Source organism: Triticum urartu, chromosome 3A (genome assembly GCF_056163025.1).
Source record: "Triticum urartu cultivar PI428250 chromosome 3A, HENAU_Tu73, whole genome shotgun sequence".
NCBI lineage: Eukaryota > Viridiplantae > Streptophyta > Magnoliopsida > Poales > Poaceae > Triticum > Triticum urartu.
In genome coordinates, this window is record NC_141875.1 from 614,509,101 (window position 1) to 614,533,708 (window position 24,608).

At 47.7% G+C, this 24,608-nt stretch overlaps 2 protein-coding genes across 3 annotated transcripts; one reads left to right on the forward strand and one right to left on the reverse strand.

The window, feature by feature from the left end:
• Positions 1-36: 36 nt before the first annotated feature.
• LOC125545423 (Sec14p-like phosphatidylinositol transfer family protein) lies at positions 37-2,993 on the forward strand. Its single transcript, XM_048709347.2, has 4 exons — positions 37-1,390; positions 1,837-1,961; positions 2,061-2,202; positions 2,300-2,993. The coding sequence occupies exons 1-4, from the start codon at positions 185-187 to the stop codon at positions 2,561-2,563; spliced, it is 1,737 nt and encodes a 578-aa protein (XP_048565304.1). The 5' UTR covers positions 37-184; the 3' UTR covers positions 2,564-2,993.
• Positions 2,994-6,492: 3,499 nt separating this feature from the next.
• Positions 6,493-9,317, reverse strand: LOC125545424 (5'-3' exonuclease family protein). 2 transcript variants are annotated; one of them, XM_048709351.2, is made up of 6 exons: positions 8,909-9,317; positions 8,701-8,832; positions 8,358-8,592; positions 8,025-8,247; positions 7,506-7,622; positions 6,493-6,820 (listed from the first exon to the last, which is right to left on the reverse strand). In XM_048709351.2, exons 1-5 carry the CDS (start codon positions 9,257-9,259, stop codon positions 7,526-7,528), a joined length of 1,038 nt encoding a protein of 345 aa, XP_048565308.1. In that variant the 5' UTR covers positions 9,260-9,317; the 3' UTR covers positions 6,493-6,820; positions 7,506-7,525. The 2 variants fall into 2 exon arrangements, with proteins under 2 accessions (XP_048565308.1, XP_048565307.1); XM_048709350.2 differs by having other exon boundaries at positions 6,493-6,890.
• Positions 9,318-24,608: the final 15,291 nt, after the last annotated feature.

Sequence of the window (24,608 nt, forward strand, 5' to 3'; positions counted from 1 at the left end):
TGCTCCGCCTCCGCCTCCGCCCCCGCCCCCGCCCCCGCCCTATATCTCCCCTCCCCAAACCCTAGTCCCAGCACAACACCCCAAGCTTTCTCTCTCCCCCTCCCTCCCGTGCTCTCTCTCCCCCTCCGTCTCTCTCCCCTGCTCTGTCTTTCTTCATCGCAAAAGCTTGAAACAGCTCGCGGAGATGGCAGAGGAGCCGCAGCCACAGGCCGCCGCCGCGGCCACGGAGGTGGTCGTCGCCGAGAAGGCGCCGGCGGAGGTGGAGAAGAAGGCCGAGGAGCCCGCGGCGGAGGCGGAGGCCGAGGAGGCGGCCGCCGTCGCCGACGACGGGGGCGCCGTCGAGGCCACCGGCTCCTTCAAGGAGGAGAGCAACCTCGTCGCCGACCTGCCTGACCCGGAGAAGAAGGCGCTTGATGAGTTCAAGGAGCTGATCGTCGCCGCGCTCGCCGCCGGTGAGTTCAATCTGCCCCCTCCCCCGCCGCCGCCCAAGGCCAAGACTGAGGCCGCCGCAGAGGAGACCAAGACGGAGGCGCCGGCCAAGGAGGAGGCCAAGGCCGAGGAGCCGGCCAAGGCGGAAGAACCAGCCAAGGAGGAGCCCAAGGTTGAGGAGCCGGCCAAGGAGGAGCCCAAGGCCGAGGCGGCGGCGGAGCCGGCAGCCGAGGAGGCCAAGGCTGAGGTCGCTGCCGAGGCAGCAGCCGAGGAGCCGGCCAAGGAGGCACCCAAGGCCGAGGAGGCCAAGCCGGCCGAGCCAAAGACGGAGGACGAAGCCGTCGTAGCCGCCGAGGAGGGCACCAAGACGGCGGAACCGGTCGAGGAAGCCGCCGCCGCCGCCGCCGCCAACACAGAGCAGGCACCGGAGGCGGAGGCAGCCGCGCCCGAGCCGGTGTTCATCTGGGGCGTGCCGCTGGTGGGCGACGACGAGCGCACGGACGCGGTGCTGCTCAAGTTCCTGCGCGCGCGGGAGTTCAAGGTGAAGGAGGCGATGGCGATGCTCCGGTCCGCCGTGCTGTGGCGGAAGCGCTTCGGCATCGAGTCGCTCCTGGAGGCGGACCTGGCGTTCCCGGAGCTGGAGAAGGTGGTGTTCTACCGCGGCGCGGACCGGGAGGGCCACCCGGTGTGCTACAACGTGTACGGCGAGTTCCAGGACAAGGAGGTGTACGAGAAGGCGTTCGGCGACGAGGAGAAGCGGGAGCGGTTCCTCAAGTGGCGCATCCAGCTGCTGGAGCGCGGCATCCTGTCGCAGCTGGACTTCGCGCCCAGCGGCATCTGCTCCATGGTGCAGGTCACCGACCTCAAGAACTCGCCGCCCATGCTCGGCAAGCACCGCGCCGTCACCCGCCAGGCCGTCGCCCTGCTCCAGGACAACTACCCCGAGTTCATCGCCAAGAAGGTACTAACGCTTCTTCTCTCCGCCATCGAATTACTTGGTAGTATTTCCAATTTCACAGCTGCAGCAGTAACTGTGATCCAACATTGTGACATTGTGCATCGAATTTTAGCTGTGGCTAGCTGTTTGTCTCGAAGATTCAGTTTCTATCCGTTCACAGTTTAACGTTGGGAGTGAATGATTGAGCCCAAAGCGTGTTCTTTGGGCACTGCGCTAAAGGGCAGACCTTTATGCTTTCAAATTTGAGTCCTGGATTGAGTTGACTCATGTCTTTTGGCGTGGGCGGGCTTTGGTCATCATCATAGCGCGAATTGGGGATCTTTTCCTTTTGCTCATACTTTTCCCAATTCTGAGTTGTAACATTCTTTTACTATACCAATTCGTAGTTAATTGCAGTAGTTTAAGTGGAATTGGATCATAAGTTTGGCTGGATCATGGTGTCTATGCAGGTGTTCATCAACGTGCCATGGTGGTATCTGGCTGCCAACAAAATGATGAGCCCTTTCCTTACCCAGCGCACCAAGAGCAAGTTCGTGTTCGCCAGCCAGGCCAAGTCACCCGAGACCCTCTTCAGGTATTGTGCACGATATGCTTATAAGTTTCAGTTTTCATTGTTGGATCGCCGAGGGATCATGTTCTCAGCTACTGTTCATCTTCTGTAACAAAAATTCAGATACATCGCGCCCGAGCAAGTCCCCGTCCAATTCGGAGGCCTCTTCAAGGAAGATGACCCTGATTTCACCACCTCCGACTCTGTCACCGAGCTCACTATCAAAGCTTCATCCAAAGAAGCCATCGAGATCCCTGTCACCGAGGTTAGCCTCATTTGCATTATAAATTGGTGATTGCTTATGAATTCCTCTAATGCATTGATCGTTCAAAACTTACATAATTGTCCATCTGCCGTTGTAGAACTCAACGATTGTATGGGAGCTGCGGGTGCTGGGCTGGGAGGTGAGCCACGGCGCGGAGTTCACCCCGGACGCCGAGGGCGCGTACACCGTGATCGTGCAGAAGACGAGGAAGGTCCCCGCGAACGAGGAGCCCATCATGAAGGGCAGCTTCAAGGCCGGCGAGGCCGGCAAGATCGTGCTGACGGTCAGCAACGCGGCGTCGAAGAAGAAGAAGCTCCTCTACAGATCCAAGGTGAAGAGCAGCGCCGGCGAGTCCCTCTGAGGCCTACAGTCCATGACACCGCCATTGGAGTCAGTCCCCGATGATGATAGAAGAAGAAGAAGAAGAAGAAGATAAACCGCCTTTTTGGTTTTCGTTCTTTAATTCCATTGGTTTTGTGGTTTTTGGTTCGCATTCCCGCATTTGTTTAATTAAAATTAAAATTAAAAACCCAAAGTGAGCTTGATTTTGCGACGGTACAGTAGCTGGGAGAGGAAGGTTGGGTATGGTATGGATGATATAATGGCATCGTTTGATGGTTGTGTTGAGGGTAGGGCAGAGGAGAAAAATGGATGATACAATCTGCTGCTGCTGCTGCTCTGTAAATTTGTCTGTACATTGTTGCGATCGCTGGATGGATCCTCATGGACATGTTATATTTAGAAGTACCTGTTGTCATCATTCATTCATCAATCCCATGTTACTCTCATCACGTTCGTCTCGTCCCCCATTTCCGCTGCCTCTTGTTCGTTAGAGGAGGCAGTTGCGCCCCCTCCTTGTACTATGCCCGGATCCGCTTGGCCCATTTCCAGCAAGGCAGGATCTGTCGAGGATCGGTAGCGAAGTTATTGGTGTGGCTCAACAACTCCGGACAATCTGGCGCCGTGGTGATCATGCTTGCACCCAAAATTATGCTTTCTTTCACTGCTCGGCATTTCCGGGTACGAAAAGGACTCCATTTGTAGTACCTGGGCAGGCTGGGGTGAGGAGAGAACAAGCGGCGGCAAGAGGGCCGGACGAGGCTGCAGGCGGAATTAAGAAGGAGAAGAAAGTGTTTGGGTGCTCCCCTGCCACTGTACTGTCACGAAATTATGGGGGCGTAAACTAATCGTGGGTGGGAAGGGAAGAACATCCGTCCAGCGGGGGGCGGAGGAGGCGCTGGCCCGGCCGTCCCCGTTCCAAGGCTGTCACCGTGTCGTGTGGTGTCGCGCCCCGAAACAACCCGCGGGAACCGAAGGGAAAAGCGACGCCGAAGGCCCAACCCCAGCCGTGTCGCCGAATAAACAATGGCGCGGCGCGGCGATCACTGTGCGTGCAGTCGCCTTTCCCTTTGACCGCGGCGGCATCGCCCCGGAAAACTCTCAAAATACTAGGCCAAGGACCAAAAGGGCAGCCAGCTCCTCCTCCTCAGGTAGTCAGGTCATGTCCGTCCGTCCTCCGTCCTCACCATGTGCCGCTTTGTATAAACGAATTTCTTTCTTTCTTTCTTTCTCCCGACTGTAGCAACTTTCATCGAAGGACGGGGCGGGAGGGCTTTGTGCGTTTTCGGCACTGATTACTGCTCTTTGCATGCCCAGCAAAGGGCTTTGGGAAGCAAAGGCGAGCAAGGCAGAGGGCCCGTTTTGGTTGCGGCTTTTAATGGCGATGATCCTCTTCTCTCTACTAAATAGCTCTAGGTGTAGTGTAGGTGGTGTCATGGACGGGCGGGCGGACGGGCATGCAGCATTGTCGTGTTTGACGATCGCGTGCCCCATTTATTCATGGCCGCCGCACCGGGACGTGTCGCCCTCCGCCTCCATATGCGGATGCCGGATTTTTGCCATGGCCGGAGATCGGACGGCTGGTTAAATGCCACTGCTCGTGGATGGAATTTAATTCGGCATCGTGTTCTCGGTGTTGTCCGGTGCTGCCTGGTTGGGCTGCAGTGCCGGATCTCCTTAACTCCGGAACTATTTACCGGCCTTCATCTTGCCGCCTTGCCCATGGCGACGAGGACAGGGGCACGCGTGCTCGCCTGTCGGAACCGTGGCCTTGCTTCATTGTCGGGGCGAGGCCGCCGTGAACCAGCCGAACCAGAAATATAGAAATGGAATGGCGTCAGGTGGGTGGTCCCTGCAGCCGCCGGCAGGGCTGACTGAGCACGACGAGCCCCAGGGCGGCGGGGCATGCCTGTCACCGGGTCCGGGTCTGGGTACCGCGTTCGTCCTCCCGGAGCGCGTGAGGGCGTGGCCGGGTATGCATTTGTGCTACGATCTTCAGGTTCCTAGTGGGCGGGAGATCGAGGGAAGCGATCCGCGATGATCGATCACGTTGGGAGGACGAACGCGGTACACTGATTACTTACTACTCCCTTGCTAGCCCCTACCGCTACTAATTTGTCCCCGTGCATCGCGTTCGGGTCCCCGCCGCCGGGCGCCGGCCGTCGTGGGCTATTAAATTGGGATGAATAAGCGAAGGAGGGCGATCAAGGCGCTGTGGAGCAAGTGCATGAGCGCATCATTCGTGCATGCAGTTGGAATGGACCGGTCCGGACCGGACTGGGCTCCTCCCGGTGGGTGCCCGGGACCAAGCCGGAACCGGCCGGGGCCGACGCCCATGGAGCACGCCGCCCGTACGCCACCGTGCGCCGTATCCGCCGGGGAGTAGATGTAGATGTAGTAGATGCGCGGGAGTTGGGAGGGAGGGACCGTAGCCTGTAGCTCCACAAGCGTGCACTGCACTGCAGCAGCCAGCAGGGGAATCGTGGCGAGGAACGTCAAACGAGCCCACCGCAGGGCTTCCCGTCGCGCGATCGGCACCCCTCCGCGCTCTGCCCACCCTCCGGCGGCAGGCCTGCGTGACCGGAGACGGAGAGACGGGGCAGGGCAGGGACGCACTGCATGCAACACGCAGGGCCAGGCGTGGGGGTAGCCACGCGCGTTTCGGCGCCGGCTACGCCTTGCGCGCGCTTGGATGGATCGGCAGCGGCAAACCTTGGAATCCGAGTAGGCCACGACGGACGCCGCATGTCCGGCCAAAGCCTGCGCCCGCACGGCGCGCCGAATGCCGATGCCCCGACGTGGCACCGCAGATCACGCGCGGCGCGCGGCCGGGCAGGACAGGAGCGCAACATGGCGGGCACGCATGCATGTGCGGACGCAGCTCGGTTCGCCATCGGATTCCTTCCATCGGGACCAGCCCAACAGCGGCCCCGCCCGTGGTACTGCTGCGAGAAAGAACTGATCAAGCGGGAGAGGGGGTAGCTCGGGTGACTCGGGCTTAGCGCTCCGTCCAATCTTTGGATCTTTATATATATCGACGTGAAAAAACAAGGTAGTAGGGCAGAGAGAATAGAACACGGCACATGGAAACATGCTGAGATGAAGGTGAGCGTACGAGCTTTCCAATTATTAAGTACTGGCTCGAGCACGTTTTGGGGTTAGCCATATCTCTGCCGTGCCGTCAGGATCCAGAGAGCCAGGACACTCGCATATAAGATAAATGAATGGAAGTGTAAAAAGCTATGCAGTGAAGATCGGAGTATGAATGAAATCCAAAGTGCACCACTCCTCCGGTATCTGGGGAACCGGAAAAGGCACTGCTCTTGGTCTCATATGACTTTGCTATTCGCCAGCTTGTTTATTTGTGTGTGTTCGTATTTGCTATGTGCATCCTATGCAGAGACCGAGTGTATACTTATTATTCTTGTGTCCCTTGATGCTTTATTTTAAGTAAATAAAATCCACCTTTTATCGGAAAAAAAGCTGCAAATCCTAACAAACTGCCTATTCGGCTAACAGTACTAGCATTAGTGTTGGTAGGCCATTTTGTGCCGGAGCGCCATGAGTAAACATGAGGAGGAAAAACAGACAGCATTCTGAAACAGATCCTGTCTTACCCTACTGCCTCCCGTTCAGTCCCAGCTAGATTCTTCAGAACGGACAACTACTAGCATTTGAATCCGTTCCTAGTCCGGGCCTTGGATTCCATTTCGACGGCAACGGTCGCAAGACCGATGCGCCACTGTCCGCGCTGCCGTTTTTTGGAGCCTTTGCACAAGTCAGGACTCAGGAGCGATCAAGTCCCGGAGATCCACAGCCCCAGGCCATGCTTTTCGAGGCAGCAAGATGCTCTTCCCGAATCATTCCATACCTTCTCATTCCCGGCCCGGGGTCCCGTCGTGAAACTCTCCATCACCAAACCCAATCAATCAATCAACGAAAGAAAAAAGCTAAAAACAAACCAGAGCACAGATTTATCATCCAATGCCACAACAAAGCCTCGCTAGATTTGGCCAGCGCCCCACGAACCGAGACCAGCACAGTATCCAATTAGCAGCAGCGAGTGATAGCATCCGAGGATCGCATTACATGAGATCAGATCTGCAATCTGTGTTGACTCCCTTAAGATATGCTATACTAGCGTGACAAAATAGCTGAGATAGCATGTCCGGTGCCTGTCTTCGGGCGAGACCATGGGTCGCTCCGTCACTGTGACGCTGCACGTAGTAGTACTACACTGCTCCTGGACCACGCCTCTGCATCTTGTAGCCGGCATCACCTGCTCGCTCAACGAGATGAAAACAGCGTGGGCTGGTTAGACACAGCTGCTGTTCGTTCCAGTTCTGAACCTAGAATTGCCATAAACACGCACTGAGTGATGCTAGTGTAACCGAAACCACACAACAGTTCGTCCCAGAAGGACACTGTTTCTGACATGTTCAGACAATTAGTGACTCCGGAGACTAACAGTAATAGGAGTAGTTTGCATACCTATGCTACAAACTCTGCTAAAAATTGAAGGCCCTTCGGTTAAATGATACTCCCTCCATTCACAAATATAGGATGTTTCGGATATTTCAATATGGACTATATATGGACTGAAATGAGTGGACAAACACACGAAAACGTGTCTATATACATCCGATTCACAGAAAAGTTGGAACATCTTATATCTGTGAACGGAGGGAGTAGACAGCAACCGGCAGCTGACAAAATTCCCAGAACAAGAACTTCCTACTACTTTCAGTTTATTCCAGCACCTCAGCCACACATGACCAGTCTAACAATACTTCGGTTTCAGTATTATTACAAACAAAGGATCTGTGACAGAAATTCTCTTACCAAGTAACCTTGCCAAGAGACTGCCTCATCTAACTATTGAAAGCCTTTTTTTCACTGATGATGGTCTGATGGTAAGTAGAGCTTAAGAGGAAGAAACAAAATTGGTCATATTTGCTTTTTACCCGCTATTTAGCTTCTGTCCTTAGTTGAATTTAGTGATGAAGTCAGATAACACACTGGTGTCATTACAAGTGTCCCTTGTGGATAACCATCTGTCATCAAGCTGAACATTTACATCCCTGTTCCAGGAGAAAGAAATAAGTCATTTTTTCATACGCCACCAAGAATTCAGTTCAGCCTTACTACAAAGACATATCTGTAACCATACGTCCAGTATGCTACTACATTTGCACACTTGCTTGGTAGAAAAAAAATAGTATTACCTCCATCCCAAATTATTAGTCTTAAATTTGTCTAGATACGGATATATCTAACACTAAAATGTGTCTAGATACAGATCTAGACAAATCTAAGACAAGTAATTTGGGCTGGAGGGAGTACATGGCAAGTTTTGTACCTTAATAGTACAATAAGCTATTTACATTGACTCCACAATGCAAAGTTTATGTATATAGATGCCAATATATGGATATGATCGAAGGGAAAGTTATGTATGTTCATTATATCAAAAAAGTTCATACCTCCTCAAACTGAGAACTTCATAGTTTTTTCGCAAGTAATCTGCATGCTTGACTAAAACATCCTGGGCATACTCCTTGCCTACAGTTCTAACTGCAGCTGTATTAAGTAGGTTTTCTAATGAACCATGTTTGTTCAGTAGTTTCACCGCAGTCTTGCGACCAAAACCAGGAGCCAGATGCTGGATTCCCGGAACACCATCTGCTTCATCACCCATAAAGCATCCTACACAGCATAACTTCTAATGCATCAGTTGAAAAGATAGAACCAGACAGCAATTGATGAACAAAAAAGAACTGAACAGTTGCAGATTATCCTACAAGATATATACTCACTGAGGCTCAAATCTACAGTTGGATCACACTTGTATTGTGCAACATAATGCCTCAGCGTATAAAAGGACCATCGGCCAATCTCAGGAATGGGCATAACTAACTGAACATCTTCAGATATCAACTGCTTGAAGTCCTTGTCTGGCGAGGCAATGACAACTCTATAACCTTTCTGTAATACTTGCTTTGTCAAGGTAGCCACTACATCATCTGCCTCGTATCCATCGACTTGCACAATCTGAGTTTGTTGTTAACAAAAACATTAGGATCAGAAAGAATTGTGACAAAGAGAGCATTGCGGATTGCGCAATTAACACACTGTGTCTGCCATCTCTGGTCCACCCACCGGAACATTGCACTCGCAGAGCACGTCAACCACGCGGGAATCGGCACCGGTGCCTACGCCGCGAGTCCGGTGCGCTTTGTAGGACGGCAGCAGCCGCCTCCGGTACTCGTTCCCACCTGCCCCGTCGAAGACCTAGAACAAAGAGACAGAATTAGTAATTCACTGCGAAGATGAATCCTTTGTAGAGTCTGGGAGGGTGTACACTCACGGCCACAACGGGGTCCCGGAGGCTGACGTGCGTGAAGAAGAGCGCGAGCCAGCGCGCGAAGGCGCCGAGGCTACGCTGGGAGCCGCGGAAGCATATCGGGTTGACGTCGAGGAAGAAGACACGGTCCTTGGAGGGCCTCGCCGGGGCGTGGCCTCTGCCCGCCAGGTGTTTGCGGGAATGCCTCGCAGACGGCGGGGGCGGCGGGCTGGAGATCACAGAGGTTGAAGGGGAGGAAACCGTCGACGGAGATGCGCGGAGTCGTATGGGACGATATCTAAGGGGCGCCGCGGCGGTGACCGGAGCTATCGCCGACGCGGGGCCCGTGCCCACGGCGGGCAGCGGCATTGGCATGGCGCTGGGTTTGGTGGGAAGGGAGGGGCTGTGGGGGAGTTGCGGATGTGGATAAGGGGCCGAAAGAAACAGAAACAGGTGCTCAGATTTTTCGAAAGCCCATCTGACATAATGGGCTAAAATGGTACCGCTATAGTTTGAAATGTGGTGGGCTTAGGCCGTCCCATCTTAACAAAGTGGGCGTTTTTTTAAAAACAAAGTGGACATCTGGAGCGAGTAATTTGTCTCAAAAAAAAAACTGGAGCGAGTAATATTTTTCTAGTGGTCTGAAAAAATAACATTCTCTTGCTGATGAAGCACAACTCTAGAAACTTTCATAATGTGTTTCGAGACAATCCGAATCGCACAATGCTCACTCTTGACACGGTGTGTAATGAATCCGTTGTTTCAGAAAGTGAAGCTCCACTACAAACACCTGGGGGCCGATTCACCGCCGTGCTGTATAAATTCGTTCCTTCAACCCGACGATTCGCAAGGGTCACAGCAATGTACTATATTTATAAAGCATTCGCCAATTGTCGTCCCGTGGTGAGAACGACCGGAAGTTCGGCAACGACGCGTGAGCTTGCACATCAACGAATATCTCCCTTTATTTTTAGGAAATCCAAGGAATATCTCCGTTCGCCGGCGAATGATGGCACGTTACTTTGCTTCATCCCCTCGCCCGAATTGACTTCTCTTTGGCATCTGGAGCACTCCCTCCGTCCCAAATTTTTTATCTTAAATTTGTCTAAATACAGATGTATCTAGTTAAGTTTTAATGTTATATATATCCGTATCTAGAGAAATCTACGACAAGAATTTTGGGACTGAGGGAATATTAAACAAACAAAAAAGCTGTACAGCTTGAAGTATTGGACGTGTTCATTACTGCGAATTAACCATAATAAAGTTGCCATCAGACTATGAGACGCGACGAGCCTACAACTCAGTCGCAGAAGATCGACCCTGAACGTACGTCTCCACACATGGCACGTAATATTGTTCTTTTGGCCGTTTCGCAAAAAAATAAATGTTCTTTTGGCTAGAAGTACATACGAGTTCATGTCCATTTCGAAAAAATTCCAAAAAATTTGCCGCGCTTAACCACTGCTTGCCTTTGGGATCCTCTTTTCGCATGTGAGTTTCTTGATCGCTTCACGTCTGTCTTAATTTGGACCAGCAATGCGATAATTCAACCTAGAGCCCAGGCTCAGATGAGCCTGGTGAACAGTATTACCTTAATTTGAAATAGAAAAAAAATCAATTTCTTTTGTGATGCAAGATGCTCTTGTGCGTGAAGTCCGTGCAAAATTTTGTGAAGTTTGGACATTCGAGAAGCTCATGGCAAAAAAGACAAAATCAGGTGTTAATAGTGCGATTTTCAAAAATTTCTTAGACATCCGAAGTTTGTCTTTTTTCCCATGAGCTCCTCGATGACCAAACTTCACAAAATTTTGCACGGAGTTCACGTCAGAAGCGTCTTGCACCACAAAAAAAATAGATTTTAAAAGCCTTCTTCCTATTTCAAATCGCGGTACTGTTTATGCTCGGACTCATGTGAGCCGGGCGACCAAATCGCCGATCTCCCGGCATTGCCTTTTTCAAAAGACAAAAAAAGGACCGGCAGGGTCAACTCGTCGACGCTCTCGTACGAGGGGCGGGAAAGAAAAAGGTGCCAACTCCTAAACTGACGAATAGTAATATCGACAGACATCGATCGTGTTCGTTCTCGCTGTCGAGCGCCGCAAATCGCCCGACCATCGCGATGTCGCTGGCGAACATTTTCTACTAGCTGTGCAGTACTAGGATTCCAAATGAGTGTGCGCAAGACAGATCCCCACGCAGACAGACATCATCATATAATTATGCTTCTACTAGATCTCACGTCACATGGCAGCCGGTTATTTTGGTGTCACGCCAGTATGCGATGACACGCCCGTTGAGCTGTGGCGTCGTGAGTCTAGCTGGGAGGAGAGAAGGACGCATGTAGATTCTGCAGCCTGTCGATCGTCGTGCTGGGCGGCCGCCGCGGCCAGCGATTCTGCACTGAGCGTGTGGATGTGGCGCTGGCACTGCCCGCGTCGCGACCAGCCCGGCGCCCGGCGCCCTCCCTTTTTCCGGGGCTCGGCCACCGTCGTTTCATTCGCGCCGCTCCCGCGTCCGTGCAGCGTGTCCCGTCTAGGTAGAGAAGCTGCGCCGTGCAGCCGTGCTCTAATTTACTGTCTGGATAGTGTGCGTCGGAACGATCAAACCTACACGGACGAACGCTTTGTCCTTCGTTTTGCATGGTTGGGTCGATCGAGCAAAAGTGTATACTTTTTCGTTTGTATCAGCCCAAGCACCCAACGCTGGCCCGACGTATTTTTTTTGCGTGTGGACTTAGAAAAAACCGCACAAACAAAAACAAGTCTAAGCTAACATAACTAGAGCAACTTCAACGCGTTGACTCATTTTGTCCACGTGCGTCCGTTTGGATCGGCGCGGATAGAAAAGTCGGCCCAACGCGTCGACCCAAATGGACGCGCGTCCGCTTTTTGTCCGTCTGCCGACCCATTCCGGGCCCAATTTTAAACCTCATTTGCGTCGGCGCAGATAAGAAACGGACGCGCGTAGCGCCTGCCTACTCCTCCCCTGGTCCGCTAGTCAGTGGCACACTGGCCATTCTCTCCCACCCCAATATCGTCAGCAAACACTCGCCCGCCTCTGCCGTGTTGCCGCCGCCGTCCATTTTTCGGTGCCTCTACCTTGCCGCACCTTAGTTACTAGTGCTACTTGTTACAAACTACTCGTTACCGATAATTCCAGTATTTGCAGAAAATACCTTGCTGACACTTGTCCTTTCCTTTTGCTCCTCGTTGGTTTCGACACTCTTACTTAACGAAAGGACTACTTGTAGGGCATCAATGTTATAGCAGGACATGATGAGATTTGATGTTATATGTACTAACACCGCTAATAAAAAGTTTGGTTAAGTTTTGTGTGAATGAAGTGTTCGAAAATCGGGGTGATATCGATATAAGAAGAACAAGGAGAGGCAGGAGTTCAAGCTTGGGGATGGCAAATAAATATTTAAGGAGACTCAAGCGTTTAAGCTTGGGATGCCCCGGAAGGCATCCCATCTTTCTTCAACAATTATCGATATGTTTCGGTTTTTGTTTTTGTTCACATGATATGCGTAAATTCTTGGAGCGTCGTGTGTTTTTAATTTTCTTTTAGTGATGCACCATGCTGATATGAGATAGTCCTTGGTTGATTTATATAATGCTTCATGCACTTCATTTATATCTTTTGAGTATGGCTTTATAGAATGCTTTATGTGCTTCACTTATATCATTTGAAGTTTACATGCTTGTTTCTTTACATATAGAAAACTGTTATTTGTAGAATGCTCTTTTGCTCCAGTTATATTTATTAGAGCATGGTCTTTTGTAGAAATAATTAAACTTTCTTGCTTCACTTATACATATTTAGAGAGTCAATAGAAATTGGTCATTCACATGGTTAGTCATACAATCCTATATAAAACTTGTAGATCACTGAATATGATATGTTTGATTCATTGTAATAGTTTTGCGATATAGAGATGGTAATATGCGGGAGGTACTAGTGAATGATTGTGGTTTAGTAAGAATATTAGCGTTAAGGTTTGTGATTCCCGTAGCATGCACGTATAGTCTCTCATTATGCTGAGAAGTTGGAGCATAATTTATTATTGATTGTCTTCCTTTGCGTGGAGGTCGGGGGCGCGCGATGGTTAACTCCTACCAACCTCACCCCCCTAGGGGCATGTGTAGTAGTACTTTACTTCGAGGGCTAATAAACTTTCACAGTAAGTATGTGAGTTCTTTATGACTAATGTGAGTCCATGGATTATACGCACTCTCACCTTTCCGCAATTTGTTAGCCTAAGAGGTACCGTGTATTGCCCTTTCTCACCTCGAGAGTTGCTGCAAACCTCGTGATATGATACACTCTATCACACATATGCCTCCTTATATCCTCCTCAAATCAGTCACCATACCTACCTATTATGACATTTCCATAGACATTCCGAGATATATTGCCATACAACTTCCATCATCATTATATACATGACTTGAACATTCATTATCATATTGCTTTGCATGATCATATAGCTGACACAGTATTTGTGGCTCAGTCACCGTTCATCATTATGATACATGTTATGCTAGCATCATTGCACATCCTGGTACACTGCTAGGAGCATTCATATAGAGTCATATTGTTTTAGATATCAAGTTGTAATATTGAGTTGTAAGTAAATAGAAGTGTGATGATCATCACTATTGGATCATTGTCCCAGTGAGAAAAGGATGATGGAGACCGTGATTTCCTCACACGTCAGGATGAGACTCCGGACGAAAATAAAAAAAAAATAGGCTAAAAGGAGCCCAACAAAGAAAAGAAAAAAAGGGAGGGGGGGGGGAAGAGAAAACAAAAAAATAAGAGAAAAAGAGAAAAGGGGCAATGTTACTATCCTTCACCACACTTGTGCTTCAGAGTAGCACCATGTTTTTCATATAGAGAGTCTCCTATGTTGTCACTTTCATATACTAGTGAGAATTTTTCATTATAGAACTTGACTTGTATATTCCGATGATGGGCTTGCTCAAATGCCCGAGGTCTTCATGAGTGGGCAAGTTAAATGCACACCCACTTAGTTTTTAGTTTGAGCTTTCATACACTTATAGCTGTGCATGGCAATCCATACTCCTCGCATTGACATCAATTAATGGGCATCTCCATAGCCCATTGATTAGCCGCGTCGTTGTGAGACTTTGTCCTTTTTTGTCTTCTCCAAATTATCTTTACCACCATACTCTATTCCACCCATAGTGCTATATCCATGGCTTGCGCTCATGTATTGCGTGTGGGTTGAAAAAGCTGAAGTGCGTTAAAAGTATGAACCCATAGTGCTATATCCATGGCTTGGCTGACACCGGGGTAGTACATGATTTATATTTTGTGTTAAGACGCTGGAGCATGACAAGGCTATATGATTTTGTAGGGATAGTTTTCTTTAGCATTTTTATTCTAAAAGGCATGATTGTTTGTTGGGATGACTGCGTATTGATGTCTGCTACCTCTTGAGCATGCATTGGTTTCCCTTGAAGAGGAAAGGATGATGCAGCAAAGTAGCGTAAGTATTTCCCTCAGTTTTTTGAGAACCAAGGTATCAATCCAGTAGGAGACTACATGCAAGTGCCCTAGTACCTGCACAAACAAACAAGAACCTTGCAACCAACACGATAAAGGGGTTGTCAGTCCCTTCACGGTCACTTACGAAAGTGAGATCTGATAGAGATAATAAGATAAATATTTTTGGTATTTTTGTGGTATAGATTGGAAAATAAAGATTGCAAAATAGATACTAAACTAGAATTGTAGATTGGAAACTTATATGATGTAAAGTAGACCCGGGGGCATAGGTTTAACTAGTGGCTTCTCTCAAGATAGCATGCATTACGGTGGGTGAACAAATTACTGCCGAGCAATTGATAGAAAAGCGCATAGTTATGATGATATCTAAGGCAATGATCATGAATATAGGCATCACGTTTGTGACAAGTAGACCGAAATGATTCTGCATCTACTACTATTATTCCACACATCGAGCGCTATCCAGCATGCATCTAAAGTATTAAGTTCATAAGAACGGAGTAACGCATTAGGCAAGATGACATGATGTAGAGGGATAAACTAAAAGCAATATGATATAAACCTCATCTTTTTATCCTCGATGGCAACAATACAATACGTGCCTTTCTGCCCCTGCTGTCACTGGGAAAGGACACCACAAGATTGAACCCAAAGCTAAGAACTTCTCCCATTGCAAGAAAGATCAATCTAGTAGGCCAAAATAAACCGATAATTCGAAGAGACTTGCAAAGATATCAAATCATGCATATAAGAATTCCAAGAAGAATCAAATAATATTCATAGATAATCAAGTTTATAAACCCACAATTCATCGGATCTCGACAAACACATCGCAAAAAGAGTTACGATCTCCAAGAAGATCGAGGAGAACTTTGTATAGATCCAAAGAGAGAGAAGAAGCCATCTAGCTAATAAGTATGGACCCGAAGGTCTGTGGTAAACTACTCACACATCATCGGAGAGGCTACTATGTTGATGTAGAAGCCCTCTGTGATCGAATCCCCCTCCGGTAGATCGCCGGAAAGGCCCCAAGATGGGATCTCACGGGTACAGAAGGTTGCGACGGTGGAAAAGGTGTTTCGTGGCTCTCCCCGAAGGTTTCAGGGTATAAGAGTATATATAGGCGAAAGAAGTAGGTCGGTGGAGCTACGAGGGGCCCACGAGGGTGGGGGCATGCCTGGTCCCCTGGGCGCGCCCTCCTACCTCGTGACCGCCTCGCTACTTCCTTGACGTCCACTCCAAGTCTCCTGGATCACGTTTGTTCCAAAAAGGATCCTCGCGAAGGTTTCATTCCGTTTGATATTCCTTTTCTACAAAACACTAAAATAGGCAAAAAAACAACAATTTGCACTGGGCTTTCGGTTAATAGGTTAGTCCCAAAAATAATATAAAATGGTATAATAAATCCCATTAAACATCCAAAACAGATAATATAATAGCATGGAACAATAAAAAATTATAGATACGTTGGAGACGTATCAAGCATCCCCAAGCTTAATTCATGCTCGTCCTCGAGTAGGTAAATAATAAAAACAGAATTTTTGATGTGGAATGCTCTCTAACAATATTTTCAATGTAATTCTCTTTATTGTGGCATGAATGTTCAGATCCAAAAAATTCAAGATAAAAGTTTAATATTGACATAAAAATAGTAATACTTCAAGCATGCTAACCAAGCAATTATGTCTTATCAAAATAACATAGCCAAAAAAGCTTATCCCTACAAAATCATATAGTTTGGCCATGCTTCATTTTCGTCACACAAAATGCTCCCCTCATGCATAACCCCGATGACAAGCCGAGCAATTGGTTCATACTTTTTAACGCACTTCAGCCTTTTCAACCCTTACGCAATACATGAGCGCAAGCCATGGATATAGCACTATGGGTGGAATAGTATATAATGATGGGGGTTATGTGAGAAGACAAAAAAGGAGAAAGTCTCACATTGACACGGCTAATCAACGGGTTATGGAGATGCCCATCAATTGATGTCAATGCGAGGAGTGGGGATTGCCATGCAACAGATGCACTAGAGCTACAAGTATATGAAAGCTCATCAAAAGAAACTAAGTGGGTGTGCATCCAACTTGCTTGCTCATGAAGACCTAGGGCATTTTGAGGAAGCCCATCGTTGGAATATACAAGCCAAGTTCTATAATGAAAAATTCCCACTAGTATATGAAAGTGACAAAGTAAGAAACTCTCTATCATGAAGACCATGGTGCTATTTTGAAGCACAAGTGTGGAAAAAGGATAGTAACATTGTCCCTTCTCTCTTTTTCTCTCATTTTTTTATTTGGGCTTCTTTGTCCCCTTTTTTTATTTGGGCTTCTTTGGACTATTTTTTTATTTGACTTTCCTCACATGGGAAAATGCTCTAGTAATGATGATCATCACACTTTTATTTACTCATAACTCAATGTTACAACTCGATACTAGAACAAAAATATGACTCTATGTGAATGCCTCTGGCGGTGTACTGGGATATGCGATGAATCAAGAGCGACATGTATGAAATAGTTATGAAAGTGGCTTTGCCACAAATACGATGTCAACCACATGATCATGCAAAGCAATATGACAATGATGGAGTGTGTCACAATAAATGGAACGGTGGAAAATTGCATGACAATATATCTTGGAATGGCTATGTCCGTAATAGGTAGGTATGGTGGCTGTTTTGAGGAAGATATAAGGAGGCTTATGTGTGATAGAGCGTGTCGTATCACGGGGTTTGGATGCACCGGCGAAGTTTGCACCAACTCTCAAGGTGAGAAAGGTCAATGCACGGTACCGTAAAGGCTAGCAAATTGCGGAAAGGTGAGAGTGCGTATGATCCATGGAATCACATTAGTCATAAAGAACTCATATACTTATTGCAAAGGTTTATTAGCCCTCGAAGCAAAGTAGTACTACGCATGCCCCTAGAGGGATAGATTGGTAGGAAAAGACCATCACTCATCCCCGACCGCCACTCATAAGGAAAGCACTCAAAGAACACCCATGCTTCAAATTTGTCACGCAACGTTTACCATACGTGCATGCTATGGGACTTGCCAACTTTAACACAAGTATTTCTCAATTTCCCAATTGCTCAACTAGCACGACTCTAACATTACCACCTTTATATCTCAAAACATCTAAGAAACATAGTATTCAATGCACTCTATATGAAAGTTTTTATTGTACCCATCTTGAATGCCTATCATATTAGGACTAATTTTATAGCCAAAGCAAATTACCATGCTATTCTAAAAGCCTCTCAAAATAATATAAGTGAAGCATGAGAGATCAATAATTTCTACAAAATAAAACCACCACCATGCTCTAAAAAATATAAGTGAAGCACTAGAGTAAAATTATCTAGCTCAAAAGATATAAGTGAAGCACACAGAGTATTCTAATAAATTCCGATTCATGTGTGTCTCTCCCAAAAGGTGTGTACAACAAGGATGATTGTGGTAAACTAAAAAGCAAAGACTCAAATCATACAAGACGCTCCATGCAAAACACATATCATGTGGTGAATAAAAATATAGCCTCAAGTAAAGTTCCCGATAGATGAAGACGAAAGAGGGGATGCCTTCCGGGACATCCCCAAGCTTAGGCTTTTGGTTGTCCTTGAATTTTACCTTGGGGTTCCTTGGGCATCCCCAAGCTTAGGATTTTGGTTGTCCTTGAATTTTACCTTGGGGTGCCTTGGGCATCCCCAAGCTTAGGCTCTTGCCACTCCTTGTTCCAAAATCCATCAAATCTTTACCCAAAAACTTGAAAACTTCACAACACAAAACTCAACAGAAAATCTCATGAGCTCCATTAGTATAAGAAAACAAATCACCACTTTAAGGTACTATTATGAACTCATTCTTTATTTATATTGGTGTTAAACCTACTGTATTACAACTTCTCTATGGTTCATACCACCCGATACTAGCCATAGATTCATCAAAATAAGCAAACAACACACGAAAAACAGAATCTGTCAAAAACAGAACAGTCTGTAGTAATCTGTAGGTTTCGAATACTTTTGTAACTTGAAAAATTCTACCAAATTAGGACGACCAGGGTAATTTGTATATTAATCTACTTCAATTGAAGTCAGTATTTGATCGCTCCCTGGTAAAAAATGAAAATTATTCTCGTGAGCGCATACTTTCTGTTTTTTTCAGCAAGATCAAACAACAATCATCGAAGAAGATCCTAAAGGCTTTACTTGGCACCAACACTAATTAAAGTATAAAAATCACAGTCATAACAGAGGCTAGATAAATTATTTATTACTAAACAGGAACAAAAGTAAAGAACAAAAATAAAATTGGGTTGCCTCCCAACAAGCGCTATCGTTTAAGGCCCCTACCTAGGCATTGATAATTTCAATGATGCTCACATGAAAGACAAGAATTGAAGCACAAAGAGAGCATCATGAAACACATGACAAACACATCTAAGTATAACATACTTCCTATGCATAGGCATCTTATAGGCAAACAAATTATCAAGGCAAGCAAAAACTAGCTGTAAGGACATATTTATCCCTAAGTGTTTTGGTGATTGATGACAACGCATTTGCGGACTAATCGTGTGCCATGAGTATTCCAGACACTTCTTTGCTAGGCACAAGACGATTGGGTGCCCCTCGAAGACTGACGAAGACGGCGTCTTTTCTATGTTTCTTTTTGGTGGATTTGAGTCGTAGGAAAGCCGTACTATTAAGAGGGGGTCCGCGTTGGAAAGGTTTGGATGGAATCATCATGTAAACGTCTCCTTCTTATCCCCTCCTTCTTCCTTGGAGCTTCCTCCGTTTTCTTGGCTCCCTTGTCTGGCTGCCGTTGTTGGTTGCGGTAGTACTGCTCCTGGGTCAACGGTAGTACCGTAGGCATCTGCGGTAGTACCGCGCGGTGGCGCGGTAGTACCGCAGGTGCCCACGGTAGTACCGCTCCCCTGGAGCCGCACTACCGCTGCCCACCAGGCTAGTGCCGCCCCTTTGCGGTAGTAGGAGCGGATGTAATTTTTTACATCCGCACCTACCGCGGTAGTACCGCTTTCGCCGTGCGGTAGTACCGCGCTATGCGGTCAGGCAGTAGTACCGCCCCTCGGTAGTACTAATGTGTCGGGTTTTTGCTACTTCCGTTTCTTTGCGGAAGTAGGCACGGAAGTTTCCCTTCTCCCCTGGCTGGGACTTTTGCCTCGCGGTAGTACCGCATGAGGGGCGCGGTAGTACCGCACAGCCGTGCGGTAGTACCGCTTGGTTGCAAGCAGTAGTACCGCGCGGCCTTGCGGTAGTACCGCTGGCCTGGCGCGGTAGTACCGCTGGCCGCGGGCTGGTTGGTGGGTAACGGTTGGATCTTTTCCACACACTATATAAGGGGTCCCCTTCTTCCCCGTTGACTCACCTATTCCACCACTAAACTCCATTATTGCTCCAAGCTCCATTTTCCCCCGATCTCACTCCCTAGCCAACCAAACTTGTTGATTTGCTCGGGAGTGGTTGAGAAGGCCCCGATCTACACTTCCACCAAGAGATATTTGATTCCCCCACTAATCCATTGCGGATCTTGTTACTCTTGGGTCTTTGAGCATCCTAGATGGTTGAGGTCACCGCGAAGCCATAGTCCATTGTGGTGAAGCTTCGTGGTGTCATTGGGAGCCTCCAATTGAGTTATGGAGATTGCCCCAACCTCGTTTGTAAAGGTTCGGTCGCCGCCTCCAAGGGCACCAATAGTGGAATCATGACATCTCGCATTGTGTGAGGGCGTGAGGAGATTACGGTGGCCCTAGTGGCTTCTTGGGGAGCATTGTGCCTCCACACCGCTCCAACGGAGACGTACTTCCTATCAAAGGGAAGGAACTTCGGCAACACATCCTCGTCTCCACCGTCTCCACTCTTGGTTATCTCGTGCCTTTACTTGTGGAAGCTTATTTGTTTCATATATCTTGCTTGCTTGCGTTCCTATCCGTATTGCATCATATAGGTTGCTCACCTAGTTGCATATCTAGACAACCTACTTTGATGCAAAGTTTAAATTGCTAAAGAAAAGCTAAAAATTGTTAGTTGCCTATTCACCCCCCTCTAGTCAACCATATCGATCCTTTCAATTGGTATCAGAGCCTCGACTCTTTATTAAGGACTTTACCGTCCAAAGAGTATGGTTGATACCATAGACGGTGTGAAGTAACACTCCGGTGTGAATCCTATCTCGTCTACGGGCGATGGGGGAACCTCGGTCTCTCGTGAGGAGTTCAATGTGGCCTTGGAGACATTGAAAACCTCCATGACGACCGAAGTTGAGAGCATGTTTACTAAATTTCTTGAGGGGCTTAAACTATCCACCGCACCGTTGAAAGTGGGTGATCCCGCCAACAAGGTGATGGATGCTATCCCCGACAAGGGGGAAGCTAGTAGTGAAAAGGCTCCTTCTTCTAGTGGTAAGAATGGCACCGGCATCTTTGCCCATGTGGAACCACCACTTGTTTATGGTGGACCGATTCCTTCCACTCATTTGAATCATGCTGGTCCTCCTCCTAAGATTGTGAAAAATGAGGACTTTGATTCTTGGGTTTACCGCTTTAAACGTCATTTAAATCATGTGAACACTAACCTTTGGAGAATCATTGAAGAAGGTTTTTATCCGCATGATCCAAGCAACTTCACTCCTCGAGAAGCCGCGGATAATAAATTCAATGAGAATGCTCTCTTCATCATTCAAGATGAAATTCCACCCGAAGACCTACTTCATCTTCGTCCCTTTGCCTTGGCCAAGGACGCATGGCATTGTGTTGTCTCTCTCTACCGGGGAAGTGCAAGCATTTAACGCTCCAACTATGAAGTGGTACAAGATGAGGTCGATGAGTTTGCAATGAAAGAAGATGAAGAACCTCGTGAGCTTTATCGAGAGTAACCAAACTCGCGGTCTCACTACGAGATCATGGGAGCAAGGACACGGATGACAATTGGATCAAGCGCAAATTCCTCAAGGCAATGATGCCCTATCACAAGGCCATGTCCTCCGTCATTCGTAAAAGACCGGACTTCCACACTTTGACCTCAAGCGAAGTGTTGTATGAGTTTGTGGCCATGAACATTTTGGACAAGACCGCCGACAATGCGGTGCTCCGTTCTCAACGGGCAAAGAAGCCTAACCTTGCATTGAAGGCCAAGCTCACCGTGGAAGAAGAAGAAGAGGAAGAAGAGGAGAGCAACCCCGAAGATACGAAGTATGCATATCATGAACACATGGCACTTGCTTCAAGGCAATTTTGGAGCAAGAAAAACTCGAGGCCAAACTTTAGCAAAAGCAACTCGAGTGGCACAAGGGGCAAGCAACGTGTAAGGACTTGCTACAATTGCGGCAATGTGAGTCATTTCGTTGCGGAATGCCCGTATGAGAAGAGGGAAGACAATGGTGGCAAGCTCATCCGAAAGGACAAGGCCAAGTCGTTCCCCAACAAGAACAACTTCACCAAGAAGACTCCTCCCAAGGCTTTGGTTGTGCAAGTAGAGTAAAATGAGGATGATGACGATGATGAAGATGGTGAGTCGGTTGCCATGGCCTCCGTTGCCATTGCAACAACGTCACGGGTGTCTCTCTTCGACTCACCCAATGAGAGCATCACCGCCAAGTGCCTCATGGCTAAAGCCACCAACAAGGTAACCTCCAATATCAAAACTACCATCATTAATCATCCTTCCCCGACGGATAGCATTAATGAACTTGAGGGAGCTAATGTGGAGGCTAACGAGTTTGAGGCCTTTATGGGCAAACTCAAGGGAAAATCCAAGAAGCACCTTGTTGCTCTCTTGGAACAACTTGGTGAAGCCAATGACATGATCGAGGCTCACGAAGACACCATCTCTAAGATGGAAGGGCATAGTTGCTCTCTTCGTTTGGCTCTTGAGGAGTCACACAACATTGATCATGCTAAGTTAAAGAAAGATTATGATCATGTCCTCATTGTTTCTCGTGTGATAAATTCCGAGAAGGCCAAACTCGGGGTTGATCTTGCTAGACTCAAAGAGGAGTTTGATATACTTGACAAGGCCCACAAGGCCTTGAAGGGTATTCACGCTAGTCTCAAGGAGTCTCATGATCAACTCCAAGTGAAGCTAACTAAGGAGAAAGCAACTTTTCCTCATATGGTTTTAATTGATAATGCAAATGCTACTAACCCGTGTTGTGAGCATATACATCTTGTTGAGGAAAATGCTAAGTTGAAGGAGCAACTTGAGAGAGGTCCTGCGACTTGCATACAAGGCAAGAAGAACCTCAACGATCTCTTGATCAACCAAAAGGGAGGTGTGGCCAAGGAAGGGGTTGGGTACGTGCCCGACTCCAAGAACAAGAAGAAGAATGACAAGACCAAACGACCTCCTCCCCTCATGCAAACCTTTGTGAGGGAGGGAGAGAGTGCCCCCGAGGAGAAGAAGAAGAACAATGTCAAGAAGGGCAATGCCACCCCTCTCAACAAAGCCGGCGATTTTAACCCTTCTTATGTGTTATGTCATGCTAGTGATGGGCATGTTTATGCCAAATTTGTTGGTTCTCTTCATGAGTACATTGAATGGTCTATTTGGGTTCCTAATACCCTTGTTACTAACATCAAAGGACCCATTACAAAATGGGTACCTAAAACGAAGCATTGATCTCTTGTAGGTGTTTGCTTCTGGTGGTGGATCATGGTTGCTCGATAGCGGAGCTACAAATCATATGACCGGAAGCAAGGACTTGGTGGTGGACGTGCACAAAGTTCCATCTATGCCCACCAATGTCGAGTGGGGTGACGCCTCATCTTCTAAGGTATTGGGACTTGGCAAGGTGGTCATCTCTCATGATCTCACGATCGAGAAGGTCATGCTTGTTGAGTCCCTTGCATACAATTTACTTTCCGTTCGTCAACTTTCTATCATGGGCTTTGCCACTTTCTTTGATATCAATACCGTGGCCCTCTTGTGGAGCAAGAATCTTAAAGTAGCCTTTGTTGGGCATGTCGAGAACGGTCTCTATGTGATTAACTTTTCAGAGCGACCCACTAAGACCGCGACATGCCTAATGGCTAAAGTTGATGTGGGATGGCTTTGGCATCGCCGTTTAGCCCATGTCAATATGAGATCTTTGCAAAGTCTCCTCAAGGGGGACCATGTCCGTGGACTAACGAATGTTAGTTTTGCTAAAGATCGTGCTTGCAGTGCCTGTATCGAAGGAAAGCTACATGAGAAGGCTCACCCTCCCACGACTATCATTTATTCAAAGAGGCCTTTGGAGCTCCTTCACATGGATCTCTTTGGGCCTCCATCCTTTGATAGTCTTGGAGGTAGGAAGTATTGCTTGGTGATTGTGGATGACTACTCAAGGTACACGTGGGTGTATTTCTTCAAGAGGAAGAGCGAGACCCAACAAACCGTCATTGACTTTGCAAATGAAGCTCAACGTCAACACAATGCAAAGATCTTGACAATAAGAAGTGACAACGGCACCGAGTTCAAGAACTACACCTTGGATGAGTTTCTTAGTGATGAGGGAATCAAACATCAATATTCCGCACCCTACACCCCTCAACAAAACGGTGTTGCGGAGAGGAAGAACCGGACGTTGATGGATGCGGTAAGGACCATGATGGTGGAGTTCAAGTCTCCGTACAACTTTTGGGCCGAAGCCATCAACACCGCATGTCATGCATCCAATCGGCTCTACCTCCGCAAGGGCTTGAACAAGACTCCATATGAGATACTCACCGGTAACAAGCCCAACCTCAAGTACTTCCGGGTATTCGGGTGTAAGTGTTTCATTCTCAAGAAAGGTGTTTGGTTGTCTAAATTTGAGGCTAGAGCTTATGAGGGCATATTTTTTGGTTATGCTACAAACTCTCATGCTTACCGTGTCCTCAATAAATCCACGGGACTTATTGAGGAGACGTGTAACGTGGAGTTTGATGAGAATAACAGCTCCCAAGTGGAGCAAAGTGGCACTTGTGATGTAGGTGATGAAATTCCTCCTCAAGCCATAAGAAGAATGGGTGTTGGTTTTATCCTACCCATTGAGGAACCCCTTGTGGCCGAAGGAGAAGGACAATGCTCCACTCAAGTGGAGCCATCACCAACCCAAGTCCCACACGCTTCCGAAGAACAAAGTGAAGGCCCTCAACCTCATGAACAAGACCAAGGGCAAGATCATACTCAAGACGGTGT

Excerpts from the sequence above, each read along its gene's own strand:
- LOC125545424 (XM_048709351.2), bottom strand. The coding sequence starts at position 9,259 with ATGCCAATGCCGCTGCCCGCCGTGGGCACGGGCCCCGCGTCGGCGATA. Across the intron at positions 8,593-8,700 it reads TCTGCGAGTGCAATGTTCCG|ATTGTGCAAGTCGATGGATA; the intron begins GTGGGTGGACCA and ends CAACAAACTCAG. Across the intron at positions 7,623-8,024 it reads GAAGTTCTCAGTTTGAGGAG|GGATGTAAATGTTCAGCTTG; the intron begins GTATGAACTTTT and ends CTCCTGGAACAG.
- LOC125545423 (XM_048709347.2), top strand. The coding sequence starts at position 185 with ATGGCAGAGGAGCCGCAGCCACAGGCCGCCGCCGCGGCCACGGAGGTG. Across the intron at positions 1,391-1,836 it reads CCGAGTTCATCGCCAAGAAG|GTGTTCATCAACGTGCCATG; the intron begins GTACTAACGCTT and ends GTGTCTATGCAG. Across the intron at positions 1,962-2,060 it reads TCACCCGAGACCCTCTTCAG|ATACATCGCGCCCGAGCAAG; the intron begins GTATTGTGCACG and ends ACAAAAATTCAG.